The sequence below is a fragment of the Siniperca chuatsi genome, linkage group LG15 (genome assembly GCF_020085105.1).
Source record: "Siniperca chuatsi isolate FFG_IHB_CAS linkage group LG15, ASM2008510v1, whole genome shotgun sequence".
Classification (NCBI taxonomy): domain Eukaryota; kingdom Metazoa; phylum Chordata; class Actinopteri; order Centrarchiformes; family Sinipercidae; genus Siniperca; species Siniperca chuatsi.
This window is the reverse complement of record NC_058056.1, coordinates 26,516,273-26,531,108: the sequence shown is the minus strand read 5'-3', so window position 1 is coordinate 26,531,108 and position 14,836 is coordinate 26,516,273. Positions and strand designations below refer to the sequence as shown.

At 39.0% G+C, this 14,836-nt stretch overlaps 1 protein-coding gene across 1 annotated transcript in view; it reads left to right on the top strand.

Moving 5' to 3' along the window:
- syne2b (spectrin repeat containing, nuclear envelope 2b) overlaps window positions 1–14,836 on the top strand; it is a 164,953-nt gene that overhangs the window by 80,859 nt on the left and 69,258 nt on the right. Inside the window, 12 exon segments of the mRNA XM_044167586.1 lie at window positions 236–412; window positions 1,051–1,188; window positions 1,453–1,638; window positions 1,767–1,880; window positions 2,137–2,289; window positions 2,389–2,505; window positions 2,801–2,938; window positions 4,067–4,201; window positions 4,845–4,922; window positions 5,801–5,968; window positions 8,239–8,709; window positions 10,508–10,693. Coding sequence (XP_044023521.1) covers window positions 236–412; window positions 1,051–1,188; window positions 1,453–1,638; window positions 1,767–1,880; window positions 2,137–2,289; window positions 2,389–2,505; window positions 2,801–2,938; window positions 4,067–4,201; window positions 4,845–4,922; window positions 5,801–5,968; window positions 8,239–8,709; window positions 10,508–10,693 — 2,061 coding nt within the window.

The window sequence follows — 14,836 nt, the reverse complement described above, 5'->3', positions numbered from 1 at the left end:
GATCACTGTTTGGTTTTTTTTTGGCTTGTGTGGACTGTATTTAAACTTACACATAAAACTAGTGAAATTAAATGTTGTTTAAAAGCTTTAAAGGTGATTTGTTAATTGTGATTTTTGTCATTTTAAAGTCATATTTCATATGTTTCTGTTATAATGTCCACCCGGAGTACAATGTCATGAATAAATCAATAAAGCTTCAAAAAATATTTACATGTGATTGTGTGCCTGTGCTCAGCGTGTGTGGGATGAGTTGGACGTGTGGCACTCGTGTGTGGCGGCGCTGGAGGTGGACATGCAGGACTTGGAGAAGCCAGAGGAGGTGCTGACCCTCACTGAGAGACTTGTGGAGGTCCAGCAGCTCCACTCCCACCTGGCCAAACAGGCGGAGCAGAGGACCACCCTCATCAGCAAGGTCAGAAAGACTTCATTTCCCTTCAGTCCTCTTTTTCACATCTGAAACTGCCAGTGTTTAATGTTACCTGTCTGATTTCTGAGTCATAATTACAAGCTGTTTGGTGTCAAACAACAATTTGTGTGTAATGACAAGTTGTCTTTGTTGCTGTTATAATTTTTTAATCACGCAGCCCAGAACAATTTATTTAATTAATGTTTATACTATTTGTTTTCAGCTATCACTGGCAAACATCTGATGTTATGTGTCACTCATATTTGTCCGTCAACACTTGTTAGCAGACCATTTAACAGTGTCATTAGGAAACGCTCATTATGCCCTCCTCACAAGCATTGCAACTCAGCAGCTTCTGACCACAAAAAGTTCTATTTCCCCACATGTACAGTAAATACCACTTTGTTGTGTAATTTATGTGCTGTGATTTGTAATTTCTGACGCCTTTGGAAGGTGCTATCTCGGATTGTGTCTCTATGATGCCGTCTTGCTTCTGCCATCCAGATTTTGATAATGTACTTAATTCAAGGAGCCTTTTAAGTGTGTGTCAGAGCTTGTAATGGTTGGTAGCTAAGCAACAGGGTTCACACAGTTGGTTTCTTAATTAAGGTTTTAAAGTAAATATTGTTTGTGCTTCTGATCAGATCCAGACGTGGCTTCAGGAGCATCAGGAGATGATCAACAGCTCTAAAAGCTGGATGGCTGAAGCTCAGTCGTGGCTCGCTGCCCCCTGCACCTACACCACCGCTAAATGTCTGAGCAGCCATGTTCACTCTCTGCAGGTTGGTACACTGAACTGTGGCCTGTCCTTTCTACACTACCCTGTCTTTATACAGCACTTTACTATAACGAGCTATTCAATTGTACAAACACTTAAATGTATTATTTATCACATTCTGCAGGAGCATGTGGTAAATGTAAATTAAGAAAAATATGTTTTAAGATTTGCATTGGTTGAAAAAATCAAACACTTCTTGATGGATCTTTACTGATCATGATCCTGAACACATTTGTCAACAAAAATTGCTCTCTGTCTTGTGCTGCAGACGGTGCTGGATGACTCGGCACAGATCCGAACCACTCTGCAGGGCTTCAGCTCAGTCCTGAAGGAAATGTCACAGGTTTGCAACGTCACAACTCTCCAGGAACAGCTGGATGAAGCCGACCGCCAAGTGGCCAACGTTCAAGACAGCTTCACTGCTCCTCTGTCTCAACTGGAGCACGCTGCTGCCGTGAGTCTTAGATCTTTGAACTCTTCAACAGATATTATTTATCATATTTCTTTTAGCTTATCTCTCTGCTCATGTACATTTCTGTTTTGTAAATGGTCAAATATATTGATTGATCTCTTGCTGTCTAGGAGGTGGAAGCCATTGAGAGTGAAGTCAGGCGGATGGAGAAAGATGTGGCTGACATCAAGACATCATTATCGTCTCCAGAGACTTTCCCCAGCCCCAGAGAAGAAAGCCTCAAGGTGACACACACTCGGTGGTTTTAATTTTATATCAACATGGTGTGATTGTCTGATTAAGAAAGGACAAAACTCATGAGTGAAAATGATCAGGTGATTATCAAGTCCAGAGTCAGAGTGCATGCTTGTATGGCTCAAACTACAAATTCTAAATGGTGGAAGTTTGCTTTAACACAAAACGTTTCTGAGCTGCTCCACTTTGTCTGCCAGAAATACAAAAGAATATCTGTTTTTCTGAATGCCCTTCTTATGTGTACAGGTTGTTGAGCAGAGGATCCAGTCCATGAGGAGGACTGTAGCGGAGATCCAGAAGTGTAAACCAGGCCTTTGTCTTCCAGAGAAGGCTGAAGAGACTCTGACTGTCTTTACTGTAGTGGACCAGCTCCAGACTCTGCTGCTGGAACTGGAGAAGGTTAGTCAATCAACCAGTCCGTCAGTCAGTCAGTCAGTCAGTCAGGTACTTACATTAGAAGTGCCCTTCACTGAACCTTCTGCTTTACTCTTTTTTTAGAAGGTCCCTGCTCTGTTCATCCAGCAGCCTCTAACTCCGATCCAAGCCAAAGCTCTGTCGGCCCAGCAGACGACCTCTCAGCCTCAACTCCTAAAATCCACTTCAGTGGAGGCTGAGGTGAGTTTGGTTCACAGCTTTATCTTTGAATTAATTGAACTTTTTAAGTTGTTAGTCTTGTCCCAAGTGTTTTACAATGACTGCGACAGTAGTTAAAGTACACTGGTTAAGTGACTTAAAATTCTATATTGCCCAGATTGACCTGATAGTGAGCAGCTGTAACAAAAGAGTTTCCCCTCGGGGATCAATAAAATTTCTGATTCTGATTCTGATTATGTGCAGCCCCACATTCATAATTTTTAGAAAACAAGAAATAATCACTTTAACAAAAACTGTACTTTGTGCTGTCTCTCAGAAGGAAGTCACGGAGCAGGGCCAAATCAGAATTGCCCATGTTGAAGCAGACGTACTGAAGAGATCTGGAGCTTCGCTGCTGACTGTGGAGCGGTCCTCATCTGAACAGAGACAGTCCTGGACACCTGACAGCACTCAGGTAAGGAAGCCAGAGAGCCAACCCTCTGGTTTTGAACGCTGAAAGAAACAACCAGACTAATGAACACTGTATCTTTACATGCGTACGATCTTTAGTGGTGTGCCACCAAAGCGTGTTTCTTCTCACTGTTACTGTATCTCATTGACATGAAATTAACTTCACAGGATAATAAAACCTGTTTTGAATATCAAATACTCAACCCATGTGGTATCGAAAGGTGCCTCTTTTATGGTATATTAGAAGAAAGTGTAGAGTGATTGGCACTAACATGCCTGCTTACCCATGCTTCCATGTGTTTTTAACAGTTATTTAACATATTGCGAATGTTGTGTGTTTTCCCTGCATGCTTAATACTACTATTTCTTTTTCATTTGGAAATTATTATGAGTATGCGTTAAGTATATACTGTTAAAAGTGCAGATAGTGGGACATCGAGCTAAAATTTGTGGTTTGCCGTGCACTCATTAGCAGGAAGACATTTTCACATCCATCATGTGGCATGGACAATCTTTGTGTAAACCCACAGAACTTTTTTGGTGAAATTGTAGTGGAAATCCCAAAAGTTTCTAAAAGTACCAAATATTTTACAGCTGAATTCTTAGAATATTTTGATTTGATGTAACGTTTCTGCCATAAAAAACATGGTGTCTTGCGTTTTAATATTGATTTACTAGAGGCATCATAGCTAAGTCTCCCTAAATAAACTATAACACTCTCAGGGAGTGCATGAGATACATGTGTTGATTTTTATTCATTGAAACAAAGCAGTAGTTCATGACAAAATGGTGAAAACATTCAGTTGTATTCATTTATTCTGCAGTGCAATATTTTTCATATATTTTTTCTTTGATCTGCATTTAAAAAAGCATATTTTTCCTGCTTCCCAACTTTTCACCAAATTGCATTGAAATTAGTTTACATGTTTTTGAGATATGCTGGTAATTATCAAACAAACAAACATGCCCTCTCTTTCAGAGGTTAGAAAACATACATTTTAGCTGCTTTTAGTGCAAAAGTAAACAATGACAGTTAATTAGCAGCAACAGTGGCCAGCTTGCAGCTCAGTGTCCCAGATGTACTTTTGACTTCCCCCGTGTGACTCTGCACATGAGCGTGTTTCCGTGTCAGCAGTGGGAGCATGAAGGCGTGCTCCAGGCTGAAGAAGCCAGAGAGAAAAAAGGGAGTGAGGAGCAGAGAGTGGAAGAAGGTGGAGGAGGTGTTTTATGGTGGTTCTGGGATACTTTCCTGGGCACTTCTCCAGAGGTAAAGAGGACCGAGAGTTGCTGTGGAAAAACCTTTCATCCATTTTCTTTCTCTGTCCTACAATCCTTTTGGTCACCTTTTTTTCCCCTCAGAGTTCTTTGTGACCCAAGGTCAGCTACTTACAATGTAGGTGGGAGGTATTTACCACACTCGACGCCATAACAAGTTTTAGAACAAATTATAGAAAAATATCTGAAAGTTTATTCATTATTTCAGATTGATAATACACCTGAGACCACATGACTGATTGATCCCAGTGTCTTAAATCCCAACAATCTAGTTCCAATTAAATAATTTCTAATAACTATATGACTAAGAACTGACCTTTATTGACCTGGGTCACTCTGCTCTCCACATCACTGCTGGCAATGAGTTCCTCACCTCTACTACCATCTCCCTACTTATCATATCAGCTGCTTGCTGCTTCTACAAACCCTTTCCTGATCCTTAATACATCTGTTCGATCACTGCAGTTTCCAGCACATCTGTTTCTGGATTTTGTTCTTCCTCTAGAGAGCACTATTGAACAGTGTTTGTAATTTGTGTGACAGCACCACAGAAAGTGTTCTCTCTTTCAGCCATTTAACGTTTTGGTTTGGTTGTTTATATGGACTGTTTTAATATTTGTCATTGTTGGTGTTAGGAATCTGTGGTTGTTGTCCCAGAAGAGACTAAAGCTACTGCTGGACAAAGCACTGAACGGACTGGAGAAGATCAACAGGTAACTCAACTCTCAACACTGTCAAACATCATCATTGGCTCCTATTGAAATTCTCATCTTTTTTTAACAAGTATAAGTGTTGTCAAATCCAGTCAAAAGACCAAAACCAACAATGAATTGATCCTTCTAACAAATCATGTTCCATACAGCTCCATTGTTCAAATTGCCCAAAAATAATTAAAAACACATCAATGAGCCATACTGTTGTATTCAGTACCATAACACCACACTGTAGTTTATTTTCATTCAATCCACGTACACTGTCCTGTTGCTGTGAATACTTGGTAGCAAACCAAATCCTCATCTGAAAATAGTCCCAACAACTGCACTATTTATTCCTGTTTGTTCGCTAAAAGCTACAGTGCCCAGGTGTTTTAGGAAATTATTTTGGCTTTTTAAAAAATTAAAGTATATATCTCTGACCCATTTTTAAAGATGTACGTCTTCATTAGGAACAAACGGGCAGGAAAGTCAGAAAATTTGCATTGTTGGTTTTAGTCTTTTTATGGGATTTGTTGGCAATAACAAAATTATACGATATCACCAGCCTTATCTTTTAATTAATCCCAATTATAGGTTTTGGTGGACCTTTGTTTCTTATTTCTTATATTGTCAATTTTCATATTCTTGGCAAATCCTTTAATAAGAGTGAATAACTATTGAAAACTGCCAGTAAGAGCCACTGAATTTGTTTTACAATAGGTTATACAAGATAACATAACAAAAAGATGTCAATAACAGTATGTAATATAATTCCATAACAGAGTGTATCAGTAACTGTGTGATTCCTTATCTTGTAGTAACCCTGTAGACTAAACGATCAATGTATTTAACTGACTGACCTGACTGATCTTCTAACCCTGCTCATGTTTCTTCAGGATGTTGAGGGCCTCACTGACACCACAGAAGCAAGTTCATCTGAAGCTTTATCAAAACCCCTGGCCACAGTCAAAACTCAGTCGCTGCCTGAGAGCATGGTAAACACAGCCTCCACCGTAAAAGTCTCCAAATCCGACTCTGGGTCCCAGCAGAAATGTGTAGTCTCCTAGATCTAGAACTTCTCACTATTTCTTGATCTAAGCATTGAACTTCCAGCTTCTTCTAGAGCTCTTCTTGAATCAGCCTTAGACTTTTTTTCTCTAGAGCCAGTCCAAGAACTCCCATATATTCTGAAACCAATCCTAGAGCCCCCAAACTCTTCTAGAACCTACCCTAGAATTCCCACTGTGTTCTTGAATCAAAGTCAGATCTGTCATTCCTTCTAGAAACAAGCCTAGAACACTAATGTTTACAATCTATCATAGATCTCCCAACTTCTTCTAGATCCAACCTTAGAAGTCCTCTAGAGTCAAGACTAGATTTCAAAGCTTCCTCTAGAATCTTTGAGGAAACCTTGAAACTCCCTGTTCTTCTAGAACAAACAAATGCAGAGCTTTTTCTAGAGATCTAAGTCTATAATTCCCACTTTTCTTAGACACAGGTCTAGAGCTCAGTACTTCTCAAATGACTTTCTCTAGAATCAAACCTTGAAAGTCCTAACTTTTTCTAGAACCAAACCAAAGCCCTTGACTTTCTCTAGAAGTTGAGCATTTTTACCACAGAATCGCCTAGAACAAGCCCTGGAACTCCATATGTCTTGTAGAGCCAGCTGAAGAGCTCTTCTAGAACCAATGCTTTTTTCTACAACCAAACCTCAGAACTCCTCGTGTCTTCTAGAACCAAACCTAGAACACCAATTTCTTCTAGAATCTGTTTCCTGGATCCTGGATCCCCCAACTTCTTCTAGATCCAACCGTAGAACTTCCAGTTTCCTCTAACATCCAACCTTAATTTCAAGGATTCCTCTAGAATCTTGTAGAACAAGACCTGGAACCTGCTTTCGAACTGTTTTTTCTAAAAACCAAACTCAGAACTCTTATTTTTTTCTAGAACTAAACCTAGAACACTAATTTTCCTAGAACTAAGTCTAGAGCACCTGAAACATTCTAGCAACAAGTCTAGACCTCCATGTTCTTCTAGAAATGTCTCACTTTCAATCCTCAGTGCATTTACATGGCAGAGAATTCCAGATAGTGGCTTCCAGCAGTTAAGAACTATGGACATTTTGTTTACATTTGAAATTTAAATTCTTTATCAGTGTTTCTTACTGCATTATGACAAATAAAATAGAGGATAGGACTGAGTAATTAAATCAAATCAGATGTGTCCCAAAGATGTCTTTTTTTCAAGTTTGTATGTTTACACCAAGGACTACTGAGCTCGCCCATCTTCAGAGCAATTCTGCCTATTTATTGACAAGTGGTCAACACTGAGATGTGTTAAAAGATGACACAGCACATTATTTACAACTATGTGAGAAGTGGTTGGCAGGGTGATGCTTACTGTTTTACCAAAACCTGAAAGCAAACTGATAGTATTTAGCATGTGGGGTGGACGGTTTTTAACAGTCTGTAATAAGCTTTTGCATGGACCTTAATTCTGATGGGTTAATATGTTTTTATAAAAGGCAGAAACAAAGTGTACTAATAGACATATTTTGTGAACCATGTTTTATAATGTATCATATAGGGAATGGTGATTTAAAATAGTTAAACTTTTTGGTTGTTGACCTTTCTTTTACTCTCTGAGCTCATTTGCCAGCAAATGCAGAGCATATCTGTTAAAATAAACTCTTGTTTGCTTGCTTATATGCACCTGCTATTTGTATTTCCATAAGCTAAACATTATAATTAATTGTTGTTTACAGAGTCGATTGATTAACAGAGTAATTATTACTTTTTGCTCAGTCAATGCCTGGCAGCATGGGGGAGTGTGGAGAAAGATTCCCACTTTGTTATATCAACATATTTACTTTCACTCTCTACAATGCAGCTTTTGTACTTCAGAAAATTACATTTTCTAAAATGACTGTTGGCCATGAAAATGCACTGGTTTGACATGATTACTGATTAACACATTACTGTTGGCAGGTAAAAACCATGTAACTCCAAATTTTGTTTTAGTTTAGTATTACTTAATTAGAAGGATTGTATTCAAATAATCAAAGAATTATGTTACAGGCTCATTTACAATTTCAGCAATTCATCAATTTAAATTTTTCAATTTCAAACAACACCCAAGAAGCTGCCGTTTTTGGAGATACAAGGTTTTCACCTGGAAGCAGCAGGACTGAGATGTCTTACACCATGGCATGTGCTGTACTTGTACCTTGTTCCACTTTTGTCTTTCCATTCTGTCTACATATCCAAATAAGAGGACAAATACAAATAAACCCACAACAGTGATCCACTCCTCCGTCTCTCTTTCTCTGTGTCAGGAGCTCATGAAGGGACAGAGGGGGCTTGCATGGAGGGGGGATGACCCCGAGGGGCTGAAGACATACACAGTATATACACAGAGCACACACACACCTGCAGACTGCACACAGGCCAAGGACCCAGTCACACCTTCCCAAAACACACTCACAAAGGACTCATGTACACCTAGTGAGGAAATCAAAGATTTTAGAGCTGTAAGATCAGAAAGCAGTGAGGTGGACAGCCGTATGTGGTCAGTGGAGACGTCTCAAAGCTCAGTTTTGCCAACATCTGGAGAAGTTCTGGTAAAATGTAGAAGTCATGTAGAAACAGCAGCAACCATAGCCACTATACATGCATACGCATCCTCTGAACTGAGTGTAGCATCAGCAGAACAAGCAGAGGCCTCAGAGCCTCCAGCCTCCTCCACCTGCACATTCAGTCTGCAGCATTGCAACGACACTGAGGGCCTGCGTCCTGCAGCTGCCCTGGTAAGCAATAAATAAATAAAAATCACACTCACCTCCCTGGTTCCAGCATGATACACAAACAAAAGCACCATCCTCCTCTTAACCCTCTAACCGTGCAGGAGTGGATGCAGAGTTGGGGCCTGGTTGCACATACTCACTCATGGACTGAGTTGACAAAACTGCTGTTCAATTACAAGATAACCATCTACTTGTTGGTTTACTGGTTGATTGATAATAATACAACCTTGCAGTTTGATATGCAGGTTTCACCGTTTTTGAGTTTACTCACACTCAACCCTGGTAAATGCTGTATTTGTTTCACTTGCATTTTCCTTTGATGCATTTTTATTACATATTGCATTTACATTTGTGAATTTCTATTCATACAGAGGCCAGGAAGTATCAGGAAGAGCACATTTTTTGAAGTTTTTTTTCTTGAAATTGGTGATTTGTAACCTAATTTGTGCTTTTAAAATACTTATTTTGTTGCCTAAATTCAGTCACAATTTGCGCCCTTGATTAACTGTTGTTCTATAACTATAATTGTTCCGTAAAATTAATTAATTACTACTACTAATAATAATTTTATTTATATAGCACTTTTTAAAACACAGTTACAAAGTGCTTCACATATAGCATAAAATACACATATACAAATACAACTATACATACATATGCACATACACATACATATGCATGATACATAGACAAAGATTAAAGCGTACAACAGCTCTCATTCTAATTGTCCTTGTCCCTCTCACACACTTACTATGGACGACATATAAGTTTATTGATGTTGTTTTGCTGCCCTCCATAACACGGAAAAGAGGGGCCAAATTATTTTCAGAGTATGATTTAGTATTTCAAAGGCACAAATAATTCATTCGAAGGAACAACTAAAGTAATTTTAAGGTACGAGTTACTAAAGATTTTTACTCAGTATGTGCAGTATAGACTTATAAAAGTCTAAAAGAGAAGCTCTGTATATTCACATTAGACTTATGTGACATCAAAGCCTGGTGAAAGGTTGAGTCAAGTGATTAATGACATTCAAAGCAGGTTTGTTGACTCTTGGTGTTCACTTCCTGTTAAAGCTGCATCAAATCCTCAGTAGTTTCTTGGCAACTGTATGCACAGAGCTCAGTCATGAAAGAAAACCAGTCATCTGATGCATTGTTAATTTGCAAAATGCTCATAATTCACTCTAAAAAGGAAGCAGGCCTCAAAAAAAGTAGAGGAGAATAAAAGAAAAGAACACCAAAGCCTCGAGATGAAGTTCTGATAGAATAAAAGATCAGATGATTGACAGCTACAAACTGCATTAACAGTTTGAGGAGGAAGTATTTGTGCTCTGTGTTTAGTGCTTACTCAGATAACCCGGCCCTCTGTCTCAGCTCCACCCCTGTAGCCTGAGGCCTCTTTTCTTTCTCTGTGTCGCTCTGTCAGTCTCTCTCGCTCCTCCTATGATAAAGAGTCGCTGTCACTGGAGCACTGCCACCGCTCCAGGAAGTGGTTTCTGCCACTGGTGAATGGACCAGAGAGGGAAAGAAAGAGGGGAGAGACTGAGAGCGAGGGAAAGAGAGATAACCAGGCAGGGGAAAGAGACTGGAAGTGGTAGTGTGAGAAATAGAATTACAGGTCAGAATTATTTGATTAGATCAATATTAGAGCTACAACCTGTTCAGGTAGATTCAACTTAAAGCTACAGTTTGCTCAGGACCCAGTTCAGCTCTCCCCCTCCCTCCCTCCCCCTTTCCCCTCTCTACCTGCGACCCTGGAGCAGAGAGGTTCAGCCGGGTGTGTTCTGTTTGTGTCCCAGGCCCCAGAGGAGCCTCTGCCGGCCGGGTCCCTGCCTGGGCCCCGCCCCAGTGAAGGTGTCCTCCATGTCTGCCTGGAGAGGGTCGGCCAGCTGGAGCTGTGGCTGCAGAAAGCCCAGAGGAGCCTGGTAGCTGCTGGTTCATCGAGCATGCAGGACAGCTTGGAGCAGCAACTCCTCACCTGCCAGGTAAGCTCCGCCCACCAGGGGACCAGGTCACTCCCCGGATTTACAGGTTGAGAGATGTCTAGATAGCTCCAGTGAGTTAAAACGGCTAAATGAGGTCTGTTGTTTCAATGTGAAGCAGGTTCTAACTACACATTGAAGTTTTAGTTAATGTTTGAACTTTTCCATATTTTTTAATAGTTTTTTGTTTTAATTGTGTTATTGTTATCCATTTCTTTTGCAGAATCAGTTTACTTATTTTCCAGTGGGGGTTTTTTGGTTTCTTCTGCCTTTCTTGTTCCATTAATACTATAATTTTAAATTACTATTTTTTGAAGAAATGTAGTTGAAAATTAATATATATGTAGTCTAGATGTCTAAAGAAACATATTTTTCCCCAAACAATTTTAAGCTACATATCTGAATGTCAACCTGCAAAATACCAAACCGATACTTCCTGAGTTGCTGTGTAATAAAAACTTTGGTTGTTATTCATGACATTTAAATAAATAAATGTCTGCTTTGAAACTATCATCAATTTATTGGTCAAAAGTTTAATATTTGCCACAATATCAAGAATCTATTTCTAGGAAAATATCCTCTAGAGCAGTGATTCCTAATCTGTTTGACTTGTGAACCCTCAAAAATTAATTATTTTTGGAAAAACACTCTTGTCTAAAATATCATTGTAAGCTGTAGCATCCAGATGTCCCTTTAATGGAATAAGGGACGTAAACCAAACCATGAAAAACAGCTCCAGACCAAAAATACAAAGTATGTGTGCTACGGTGTCCACATACTTCTGGCCACATATTGTATCGCCTAACCCCCAGTGGCGAGTAGAAAGTGACAGGTGTATATGTTTTTTCCTGCTGCAGTTACAGTAGTTTGTCTGGAATACAATGAAAAGCATGCACCTACTGCAGCATCAGCAACAAAAAGTCAGGCTTCAACAACAGAAGATTTAATGAAGAGGACAAGACAGAACCGCTCGGTGTTTGACTGATGACTAATCTCTGGGAAGGGCGACGGAAAATACCACAGCAAAGATCACTTGCATTTTGAAAATGTTTTGAAACTTGAAATGTCAGTCACACATTTTACATGAGGCTTAAATTACTGAATCACTGGTTCAGAGTCAAGTTAAGAACTAGGAAGTTTAACTAGTTTTTCAAATCAGGACTTGCAGTCTGAGATCATAATCCTTCTTCTGGGTCTGTACACACTATCAACAATCATAGGTCACTGGTCGAGTCATGTGACTTTACAAACATTTCAAGTTGCACAATGTCGTTTCAAGAGCAAAATATGACTCATGAATCATTTCCAAGTTCTTGCTGCTTATTTCTGACCTTGCAACATCTCAGCTCACCACAGATGCAAAGTCAAGAAAGTACATGCTGAGGATTGTTTTGGCAGCTCAGAGGTTCAAATTTCCCTCCCGCGTTGGTTTGTTGTCGTCTCACGTATGATGTGAGATCTTAAGACACATCTGGCTCTGTACGTGGAGGAGTCAAAGTTCATCAGCCAGTCGGTGTGGAATGTTAACTCAGTGTCGTTCTGTCTGGTAGCTTCCTCCAGCAGCTGGAAGTTATAGATTTGACTCACAGGTCAGTGATGTGTTTGTTTTTCTATCTCAGTGCTGATAACACAATAATGCCGGCTGTAAACACAAGTGTCACATTAATATATTTGCCATGTGTGCTTCCTTATTGCTCAGCAGGATGAGCGTTGCACCAACATTACCTGGGTTGGAAGATCCATATTTCAAATCCAATATTTAAACCTCAACGTCATTCACTGAACGGCTTTGTGCTACTATGATGAAAATGCAACCAGGTATGTTGAGCCGAACATGAACGGCTGACCAATCAGAGCTCTTGCTGCCGCTCTGTGGGCTGGACATTTGTTTTTTTATGTGGCTCACACCTTTTTAAGTCAAAGAGAGCCCGTGATCACAACATGGAAGCTGAACATGTTAAAGGAGACAAACGAATTTTGAGAAGAATGAGAGGAGAGACACATCAGTAAATGAAATAACAAAAGGAAAATATTGGGATTCCTTTTTCAAATATGATTATTAATTGATAGTTGAAAACAGAATAAGGACATACTAAGTTTCTAATTTAATATTCTCATTATTGTTTATTTACTTTTAGTTCAACATTTATAATAGCTTTTTAAAATGTATTAATTGATCATAATTAAACAGTGTCAACAGTCAATAATAATTCCAGACTCCATAGATGTAAACCCATTCAATAGACATTATTTAAATTATAAGCCACAAACAAGGAAAATTTCTCTAGTTGACATTTTTGTTATAGAGGTATTCACCTAACAGCAGCAACATGCAAGAGCTGAATTAGTAAATAAAGCATCTAGGATATGTTACATGATTTAAATTACTCAGATTTAACCATGGCTTAGCTAACATTTATTTTTCTATATCTAGATGTAGGCTACTATCAGCATTCCTGGACATCAGCTGTCCTCATTGAATGCTGTGTCCTGCTGTATATTATTACTTCCTTGTTCTCAGGTCAGAACATTCGCAGATGAGTCTCAGTGAACACAGTTCATTAACTGTCACCTGCTCTGATTTTATTACCTTTGAAGATTGCTTTAAGTCTGCTTGTAAACAGCAGACTGTCCCTCAACCTGGACTGCTGGAGAAAGTGAAACATTAACCTAAAGCGGTCTTATTCAAACATCACACATTTTTACTACTTTTTTTAATCCACTGCGACCGTCTCACTCTTTGTAAACGTCTTGATATTTTGTACAGTAATGCTTTAGTTAAATACCATGTGAAATATCACCGGTTCTCTCTTTGTTTCCTGTCAGGACGTTGCAACCGTCAACCCAGACAACACGAGACTTTTAGAGTTCACAGTTTAACAAACGCTAAATGCCAGCTGCGGGTATTTGCATTGAGGGCGCAGTGTGGCTGCAGAGGTGGTGGCCAATCTGGCAAAGATCAGGACATCAGAAATCAACTTATCAAGTGTTATAGTTTTAAACTCTGCCAAGTGCTCCCTGTCTATCAAACAAACACATGAAAACTGCTACCATAGCTACTAATAAACTTGTTTATATTATATTACATTTATATTACATTATATTACGCTGGATATTGAAACATGGTATTGGTGAGTTGACATATTGTTGCTGTCCTGTGAAAAACCTATATCTCCAAAACATCAACTTTTCATGAGCTACAAAAAAACATTCTTGTTTTCAGTTCTGTGGCAGCACATTTTTCTGATGATCCAATGGGTTTTTAAAGTTTATTTAGCTTAAGATGTAGGAGACCTTTCTCAACTCATTCCTTTATGAGGATGTGATAATTTTGTAATGGAATTTTATTTTTATACTTTATTTATTCACAAAATGGCTTTTGTAAATTCCTTTTTAGTAGAAAGTGGAGCTTTACATGAATGACTATTCTGCAAAAATACAATATCGAACAATTCCCTACAGATTTAAGTCTTTTTATGTTGCTGTTGCTTCCAGAAGAATCATCCATCAAATCAGAGGGAGACAGAAGTTTGAGTGTTGACATTCATATTACATATAACATTCTCTAAAACTCCCCGTTTATGAGCTTATCTCATGTTGAATATAAAATTTTAATTTACAAAGTCACTAACTATCAGATAAACAGAGTGAATAAGTGGAGTGGAGGAAAAGTAAAAGTTTCACAAAATGGAAATACTCACGCAGAGTGCAAGTACCATGTAAAATTTGGATATTTGACGGTTGGGGATCTGTATCAGTCTGTGGAACAATAGTTTTCAGTCAATAGAGTCATGCCCTCACAGGCTTCTTTATTATGTCCTCATTCAAAGCTTTGGCAGGTATTTTCCTCCCAGGATTCACTCCCCGCTGACCCCGAGAGTGTAACTCGAGCCTCCATTAAAGTTTCAGAGGTTAAACACATCCCATAGTTACATTTGAATGAAGCTTTGTGCTGCATTATTCTCAACTGACCTCATAATCTAAATCTATTTTAAGTGTTGTTTTTGATACAATAGAGTCAGCAAAACCAGGGCAGAAAATGTGGTGAAAGAGATTGTAAAGTTGTAATAAAGGAGTCAAAAAACAAAAGTAAAAGCAAAATGCAAACAGGTGTGTGTCACTATGTAACTTCCACCGTGTCAGTGG